The 9,025-nt window shown below is 46.0% G+C and overlaps 1 protein-coding gene across 3 annotated transcripts in view; it reads right to left on the bottom strand.

Annotated features, from left to right (window-relative positions):
* Positions 1-317: 317 nt before the first annotated feature.
* The window catches only part of wasf3b (WASP family member 3b), an 18,842-nt gene continuing 10,134 nt past the window's right edge, over positions 318-9,025 (bottom strand). For 2 of the 3 annotated variants that reach the window (XM_012816133.3, XM_031583751.2), the window contains exons 3-10: positions 7,962-8,096; positions 7,259-7,412; positions 5,447-5,564; positions 4,939-5,120; positions 4,388-4,636; positions 3,107-3,420; positions 1,524-1,691; positions 318-1,483 (exon numbers count right to left, since the gene is read on the bottom strand). In XM_012816133.3, the coding sequence (XP_012671587.1) occupies positions 1,534-1,691; positions 3,107-3,420; positions 4,388-4,636; positions 4,939-5,120; positions 5,447-5,564; positions 7,259-7,412; positions 7,962-8,096 (1,310 nt within the window). In that variant the 3' untranslated portion in view covers positions 318-1,483; positions 1,524-1,533. Of the gene's footprint in view, positions 1,494-1,523; positions 1,692-3,106; positions 3,421-4,387; positions 4,637-4,938; positions 5,121-5,446; positions 5,565-7,258; positions 7,413-7,961; positions 8,097-9,025 lie in introns of all 3 variants that reach the window. The other variant, XM_031583750.2, reaches the window with a different exon arrangement.

The raw sequence follows: 9,025 nt of genomic DNA, 5'->3' as shown, positions 1-9,025 counted from the left end.
GATGTGGTGTATATTTTTCCAAGGTGTTAGTTGTACTTTTTATTGCTTTGATTAGTTTGATGAATTCGAGAGATATTGTTAATTTTGTATTAAAAAGAATGTTCTGTGCATTATAAATAGACCCTGTGTCAGTTTGTTTATTCATACACTCGCATCCATCGGCTCAGTGCCTCAACTCCACTGTTTCCATGGAGATCTTTGTCTCAGCTGTACGGTTTCCATAGAGAATAGTGTCTCGGAGGTTTGGGTGGATGGGGCGGTCTGTGCAGTTTCCATGACGATGGTAGGATAGGGAAGAAAGCAACCCAGACAGATGGTATGGTAACATTTTTATTTTATTTTAATTGTCACAGGGTCAGAGTTCACACACGTGGAGGTGTGAAAACACTAACCAATTGTTTTTGTTCCACACACAGACACACACACACACACACACGTATACACACGTACACACACACATCCTGACCCATACCTGACTCCAAGTCTGATACTTTCATCACTTAGCTATCCCTATATGACGTCAGACAGTCCCCTGTCCGCACAAAACTGATTCCAGTTCAGTCTTAAATTAACTCTCAACCTCTCACTGTCTAGTGGAACCCTTCCTTCCCCTTCACTTCCCATCCTACAGGCTACACACATTCAAGATGAACTATTCACAGTTGCTTTGTTAAAAAGTATTAGTAAAAAGGAGAGAGTGACAACAGAGAGAGAAGAGACTGCAGTCTGTTACAGGGAAGTTGCTAGTCAGCTATTTATTTCACCTTCTGTGGCTTACTATATAGGATGGCCAACCTAGTGTTTGTGTGTATATACACCTGTTAATTCAGTATGCAGGTATATACGTATATAAGTATGTGAGGTGTGTCTGTCAGTAGGTGTGATCAGTATAACTGAGTGTGTGTGTGTGTGTGTGTGTGTGTGCGTATGTTAGGGTGACCAGGTGTCCCGCTTTACGTTGTTGTTTTGTTGTTGTTTTGACCCTTTGTCCCGCACTTCACATACTGAGATACCTTAATTGCATTTTCATTGGTCATTTGGTTTGTAACGGGTGCGTTCCTTTACCTGTTCGGCACATGAGTCATTATGCCAATGCGGAATAGTTTCCACCCCATTTTAATATCACTACCTTAAAAGCAGCAAACGCACACAAACTTAACAGATAAGGTACAGGCTTCCAGGCGACATCCTATCTGTCATATAACAAAAGCTGTAGCCTGTATCTTTTATGGCCTAGCTGGTCCACTAGAGGACAAAGTTTCTGTGTTTACAAGCCAAAAGGCAGAATACAAATGTCTCTTATTCCGTTAGATAGATTATATGAAAGTTTTAGGTTACCTGTCAGCGTTGGTAGCATGCCCCACATTGTCTCACACAAACATACTACTCATCTGGTCACCCTAGTGCGTTTATATGTACGTGTGGTAAGCATCAGTAAATGTGTTAGACTATACACGTGTGTGTGTGTGTGTGTGTGTGTGTGTGTGTGTGTGTGTGTGTGTGTGTGTGTGTGTGTGAGTGTGAGTGTGTGTCCTAATCGGACCAGTCGTTGTCCTCCAGATCGGAGTCATCCTCGGAGTCGCTGTACTCGACGGCGATGCGGCGTGACAGGATGGTGGCCACGTCGTTCGCCACGGGCTCCCGCTTGGCCTGCTGCTCCTGCTGCTCCTGCACCTTCTTCAGCTGGATGCCTGCAGACGCACAACACCGTTAGATCACCCACATCCGTCACACACACACACACACACATACACACACACACACACCAGACAGTTCTCACACACCAATCACACACACATACAAATTCATATCCCACCTATATGCACAAAGATACTATTTACATCAACTCATAGCCATCAACTGTAACACACGCATCAGTTTTACACATTTACATCAGTCATGTAACACACTCTCTCTCTCACACACACACACACACACACACACACAAGCTCACGTACACATAGGATTACAGACACCTAAACAGATACACACATGCACATAAGTCAGTCAATATTCAGCAGCCTGTAGCTATATATATATGTAGTCCTCTGTAGCATTGCATCAGTTCTTACCCTGGGTGTGTCAGTGCGTGTGTGTGTGTGTCTGTATATACAATATTTCAGCGTCCAGCTTTACTCATTTCTAATGCATATTGAGTGTGCACAATTTCCAGATTAAAAACGGAGAGAGCCAATGGAGCCTAATGAATCAGCGTAGATGCAAATGCAGGAAGAACACAGCCACAGCCCTCCATCACTCAGACCAGTGAGAGTGGAGGATGCTGGAGGGTTGTGTGTGCTCAGACCAGTGAGAGTGGAGGATGCTGGAGGGTTGTGTGTGCTCAGACCAGTGAGAGTGGAGGATGCTGGAGGGTTGTGTGTGCTCAGACCAGTGAGAGTGGAGGATGCTGGGGGGTTGTGTGTGCTCAGACCAGTGAGAGTGGAGGATGCTGGGGGGTTGTGTGTGCTCAGACCAGTGAGAGTGGAGGATGCTGGGGGGTTGTGTGTGCTCAGACCAGTGAGAGTGGAGGATGCTGGAGGGTTGTGTGTGCTCAGACCAGTGAGAGTGGAGGATGCTGGAGGGTTGTGTGTGCTGCAGCCCGCCGCCTGCATGGGGCCGGGGAGATTAGTAAGAGCTTAACTGGTAACTGTATATGGTTGAGTCTTTGTAAGTGCTGGTTGGCTGATTACAACAGTTCTCTTGCTTAGCCGTGGGGGTGGTATTGTATGTTAGTTGACCGCTATGACTGTAGCGGGTAAATGTTTGGCTAGCTGAGTGTGTTTGGATAATTTGTGTGTGTGAGTGTGTGTTTGTCAGGTAATGTTGTTAGGTTTCGGGCTAGGCTTGTCAACTAGGTACCAGTATGTACCTATGTGAGAAGTATATCGTACTATAAACCCTCATTAATGCACATTACTAAAGGAACATCAATAGAATCCCTACACATTAGTATTTTCCGGAGTCACGCAGGTAAATCTACTGACAACAGCCTAGTCCCCCCTGCCAACAGAATTTTTCATTTGTTGGTTTATTATCTGAATAACTGAGTAATCCTGATTTACGTTAGAGTTTGTCATGAGCAGTATTGATAAAGATGCCCACATACCCATGCGGATGGCAGCAAGCAGGTCACTGCGGGCATCGGTGGCGGGCTCGGCCTCGCTAGGAACCGGGGGAGCTTTTGGGGCGGCAGCATGATTGAAACTAGGGGGCGGAGGCGGGGGCCCGGGTGGGGGTGGTGCCACCATTGGTCCAGACACCGGTGGAGGAGGAGACATGTAGCCCATGGCTGAGCTCATTGGTCCAAGGTGGGCAGTGGGCAGGCCCGGGCCCATAGGGGGCATGGCGAAGGCAGTCTGTGCTGAAGGGATGAGGGGGCCGGGGGGAGGAGGTGGGGGCCCGGTGTTCATGTAATCCATGCTGAGAGGAAGAGGAGAGGAAATCAGGACCAGAACAACAACATCAACAACAACAACAACAACAACAACAGCAAGACTGTTAAATAAATGGACTCTGTAGTGCTGTTCACTCTACTGCATTTCAAAAGCACAGCAATATAAAAGCCTCCAACAGACAGACCAACAAAATGGAAATGAGGAAAAAAAACCTCATCACAGCTTGTGGATTAACCACAAGATGGCGTCATTTCCACACGTGTCAATGGGGAAAGTAAAGCACAATTTCTGGCATATTTCCATCAGAGATTAGATTTGAGATTAAGTCACTGGATATTACAGTACAAGCAGGACTCAGCCAATCCCTGACACTACTGTTTTAAACGGCAAACACGGGCGCAGCAGTGATTGGGCTGAGGTCAAGGATAGGGCCTGAGGAGATCTGTTGATGTTGATTTGAGGCGACGCGCATTATTCCTTATATATATCCCTCCACACAGTGTTGCACAACTGACAGACAACACTAGTAGGCATCATAATTAATTTTACGTGTGAACTCGTGCTGTCAAAAACAAAGCAGGCCTAATGAGGCTTGCTGTATTTTGAGCCCAGTAGCATAGATCTTTTTTTTTTACTGCCCCAGTTTAAAAACGAATTCATTTTTAAATGAGGTGCACATGATTTGCCCGTGGCTCAGTCAACAGACTACAGGGCAAGCAACACCAGAATCATCGGTTCAGCACCCAGGAGCAGGGGTTTAATCTCATGCGTGATGAGAAAATGAATATTATACTTTAAATAGTTTTGGGTAAAAGCCAACGTGTCAGATGTACTGATATTCTTCTAGCTTTTTCCATTTCCTTTGAGAAAAGGTGCCAGGTCAAAGGCGAACACTGGGACTTAAAAGAAAGCACTGCCAAAATAGCAAAGCCGCAACCCCTCCCACAGACCAACAGATTGTAAAGAGACACCTCACAGCTGTGTCCTTGTACCTGTAGTCTACTGGGGGGAGGACCATGGATCCATTCATCGTGTCCGTCGGGGGTGGAGGAGGAGGAGCCTGGTGGGGCCGGCCCAATGTGCCGCTTCGGTACGCCATAGGCCCGCCCCTTGGGTCATGCTCCATGCCAGCGGGCCCGTGGCCAGTGAGGCCCAACAGGCTTGGAGGCGGGCCCGAGTAGGTGTGGGCGTGGTTGGGGGTGTTGGGGTAGCAGTGGTCCATATGGTCTGCAGCATGAGCTCTGTGAAGGGGCAGCAGGAGGGAGACACTTTAGAGGTGGGAGGCTGAGGGATTACAAACTCACCAGGACTGAAAGCTACGTCATTACGTCCAATGGGCATTATCTATAAGCATAGGTGTGCCTTAGGCTTACCAGTCATTCCATTCAATGTGCATTATCTATAAGCATTAGCGTGCCTTAGGCTAACCAGTCATTCCATTCAATGTGTCTTATTTATAACCATTTATAAGCGTGCCTTGTATGTGTGTGTGTGTGTGTGTGTGTGTGTGTGTGTGTGTCTGTGTGTGTGTATAGATAGTCACCTGTTCTCTGGGGACAGGGATCCCTCGGAGGACCCTCCACGGTGCAGTGACTGTGTGTGTCGGTGGTCTGGGCGCAGCTCCTTGTCGAAGGCCATCATGTTCCACTCCTGGCGGCGGTTCCGAGCCTTGCGCACCTTCTTCACCTGCCGCTGTAAGGTTCCGTCCACACAGTCTTTCTTGTCCTGGGGGCCAGGGAGAGAGAGAAAGACAGAGAAAGAGACTTTTTCAAAAACATTACTTTAAAAGCATTTAAAAGCAAAATCAAATCAAATCACCAGAGAGAGAGAGAGAAAAAGAGAGAGAGAAAGAGAGAGAGAGAGAGAGAGAAAGAACGTAGAAAGTGGAGAGACAGTCAAAAGAGTGAGAGAAGGGGAGAGAGATACAGGAAGGCAGAAAGAAGGAGTAACTGAATAGAAGGAGGAAGAGAGTGACGCAGCTGCCTGGCACACACTGAAGAAGAAAGATAGAAGAAGGAGGGCAAAGAGTACAGATGAAAAAAGAAACAGACCTTCTGTCGCCTCTTCTCTTTTCTCTTGTCTTCCGTGTCCTGCAGCATCTTCTCCTTCCACAGTTCGAAGAAGTACGACGGGTCTGTATAGAACTTCAGGCCCTCTTTACCGTCATCCCTGCAAAATCAGAACAGGTCTAACTGTAACAGCCGTACAGCGCTTTGGTGCTTTAACCACCGCATGAGGTAATAACATAGAATAGTAATGTTATTACTAATAATGACACAATTAATAATAATATAGATCAATGGAATATTAATTTATACGATTATAATATGTATAATTGATATAATATAGTCATATGAATAACTAGGAACACAGATAGCCTTCACATGCATGCATGTGTTAACAATTACTATACTACACACTGCTACTTCCTAAACAAACACAAAATGTTTGAACTTTATTTGCAGTGATGGAAATGCCCTCAAAACACTCAAAAATATGGAATAAATGAATAAATGAACGAACAAATGTATCCCTAAGACATGAAAATGCACATGAAATACATCTGCAATATTAAAGTATTTCTATGTGACCTACATCCATGGTGCAAGACCAACCTTACACGCTACTTCTGATGCTCTGAAGTATTCATGACTGACCTACATTCATTATTATGTAAAGTCAGAGTCCAGGACTCAGGGAGAGTAGTCATTTACTTTGCATTTGTGTGTGTGTGTGTGTATGAGAGAGAGGGAATTTGTGGGTGTGTGTGTGAGAGGGAGGGAGAGAGACAGACAGAATTTGTCTCTGTGTGAGTATGTGAAAGAAAGAGAGTCAGAGAGAATTTGTGTGTAGGTATGTGTGCAATTATATGTTCAGAGGTGAGTGCTTGTTAGCGTGTCTGTGTGTGTGTGTATGTATGTATGTGTGTTGAAACGAATGGACTAGTCAGTGTATGTTGTGTGTGTGTGTTCAGACGAATGGACTTGTCAGTGTATGTTGTGTGTGTGTATGTGTGTGCATGTGTGTGTGTGTTCTGACGAATGAACTTGTCAGTGTATGTTGTGTGTGAATGTGTGTGCATGTACTGTGTGTGTGTGTGGTCAGACGAAAGGGCTCGTCAGAGTGTGAGAAGCAGAGAGATGAAGCGAGGGAAAGAGACAGGGCCACAGCATAAGAGAAGAGGATGAGTAACTGGAGGAACAAGCGTAACAGAGAGGAGGAGAAGAAGGAGAAGGAGGAGGCGAGAGAGAGAGAGAGAGAGCGCTCTGTCACTGTTGGAAGCCATCAAGGCAGGCTGGGCAATGTGACTGTGTGAGAGAGAGAGATGAGGAGGGATGGCACTTTCACGTGTTCGGGGACGGGAAGCTACAATTTGTGATGGTGTGAAACAAGGAGACAGAGAGAAAGAGAGAGAGATGAAGATGGAGAGAGGGTGATGGGAGCTAGAGTGGGCAGGGCCATTTCTGAGGGGCAAATGTTTGTGTGAGTGTGTTGCGTGTCTGGGGAGGCGATGCTGAGAGAGGACAGTGTCATGTCAGTGCCATGTAGTGAGAGAGTGTGTGTGTGTGTGTGTGTGTGTGTGTGTGTGTGTGTGTGTGTGTGTTATTAATAATAGTTTCATGTAGTTTTATATGGTATGCTCTATGGTGAGCAATGGTAAAAATATACAGAACTAAAGGAGAACACAATTAAGAACAAATGAAAGGAGAATACAAAAATACATTAACTGATAAATGATCAGGACGCTGAAGTCTGTAACAGGTCTGTCTGCCAGAGTGTGTGTGCGTGTGTGTGAGAGTGTGTGTGTATGCGTGTGTTGTGCGTGTTGTATGTGTGTGAGAGAGAGTGTGGATGAGTCTAACCTGTACGAAGAGAGTATATTGAGTGGTGGGGGCTTGTCACTCAGGTTGTACATCTCCTTGACTGGGATAGGAACGCTGCTCTTGGACACCACCTGCTGGTCCTGGTGGGTAGAGCTCTTAAACGCCTTCTTCATGTTTATGTCCTGAAGAGAGACTGCAGAGAGAAAGGACAGACAGAGACAGCGAAAGAGAAAGAATGAGAGAGAGAGAGGGAAAAAGAGAGAGAAGGAGAGAGAGAGAGTGAGAAAGAGAGATATCCAGACAGACAAAGGATGGCAAGAAGAAAGCAAAAAGAGAGAGGCAAAAGAAAGAGGATAGATGGAGACAGAGAGAGAGTGAGCGACAGACAGATAGAGAGAGGAAGACAGGAAGAGTGAAACAGAAAGAGATAAGAGTAAGATCATACATGGACAGAGAGAGAGAGAAACAAGACAGATAAGAAAATCGAGACAAAAGAAAAAAAATAACAAGATTACATTTCATCCTTAACCACAAGGCTCCAGTTCCTCACATCCAATCCCTCCCCTTATCGATCACCTCGCTCCCGTGTAACCGTAGCTGGCAGACACACTACCACACAGACCCCTCTCCAGACGCCCTGACTCTCTCTCACACACACACACACACACACACACACACACACACACACACACACACACACACACACAGGCACACAGACCCCTCCCCAGATGCCCTGACTCACCCTCCTCCACAGTGGAGTCCAGCTGGGTCACCTTGATGGCCAGCCGGTCAATGCGGTCCTGAAGAGAGTTGGCCCGCAAGTAGAAGGTGTTGGCTTCATTAAAAAGCTCCCCAAAGATGTCCTCCGCATGTTTACCTGTCCACACACACAGACACACACACACACACACACACACACACACACACAAACACACAGGAGTCAGTTTGAGGATACAGTGTTAGTTTTATATACAGTCAACCAGTTTGAGGTGTTCAAGGACTCAAAGTTCAAGGTTCGGGGATTCACAGATTCACAGATTAAGTTCAGGGATTCAAGGAGTCAGGGATTCACAGATTCACAGATTCAGTTCAGGGATTTAAACACAGAGGTGAGATTGTGAACCTTGACACTCTGCTGCCAAAGATGTTGAGCAGCACTGTGAACTCCAAGTGTGCACAGGCGCCTTAACACCAGGGATCAAATAGCTGGCCGAGCAGAAGCCTGTCTCTTTATCTCTCTGTCTCTTTCTCTCTTTCCCTCTCCTCAATAATGTCTCTCACAGAAGGCCACTTTGTTACTCACATCTGTCAGTACTGTGACTATCCCCAAGTGAAAGTGGCTAGTGGATGGTTGGCTATACCTCTTATACCGTTATCACTGGGGCTACTGAAAGACGCACTGTGGGTGCGATAAAAGTACTCCACCTTAGATGTAACAATAAAAGTAGCTAATGAACCATTTTGTCTGCACCTTGATGATCATTTTAACCTGAATTGTTCCCTTTGATGGCCCTTTTTTTTCTTCTTTTTTTTTAGTGCGTTATATCGCTTTTTGGGCTTGAAAACGGTCTGCAAAGTTACAAAAGCCCAAAGTACACAGCAGAGGGAGTAACTCTTTCCCACAGAAACCTCTTTTCTCACCTGCTTAAAACGCCTTGTTGTGGTTCCAGCCCTTTCCCTTTCTTACAAGATGACGCAATCTCGAAAAACTAAACCCTTACTAGGCCCTCCTAGCTGAACAATCAGAACACACTGGGCTTATCAGGAGGGGCGGCTTAACGACACAGGAGATCTAACAGAGCGTTT

Source organism: Clupea harengus, chromosome 17 (assembly GCF_900700415.2).
Source record: "Clupea harengus chromosome 17, Ch_v2.0.2, whole genome shotgun sequence".
In the NCBI taxonomy this organism is placed as follows: Eukaryota; Metazoa; Chordata; class Actinopteri; order Clupeiformes; family Clupeidae; genus Clupea; species Clupea harengus.
Note: the sequence above shows the minus strand (reverse complement) of the source record. Positions and strands in the feature narration are given on the sequence as shown.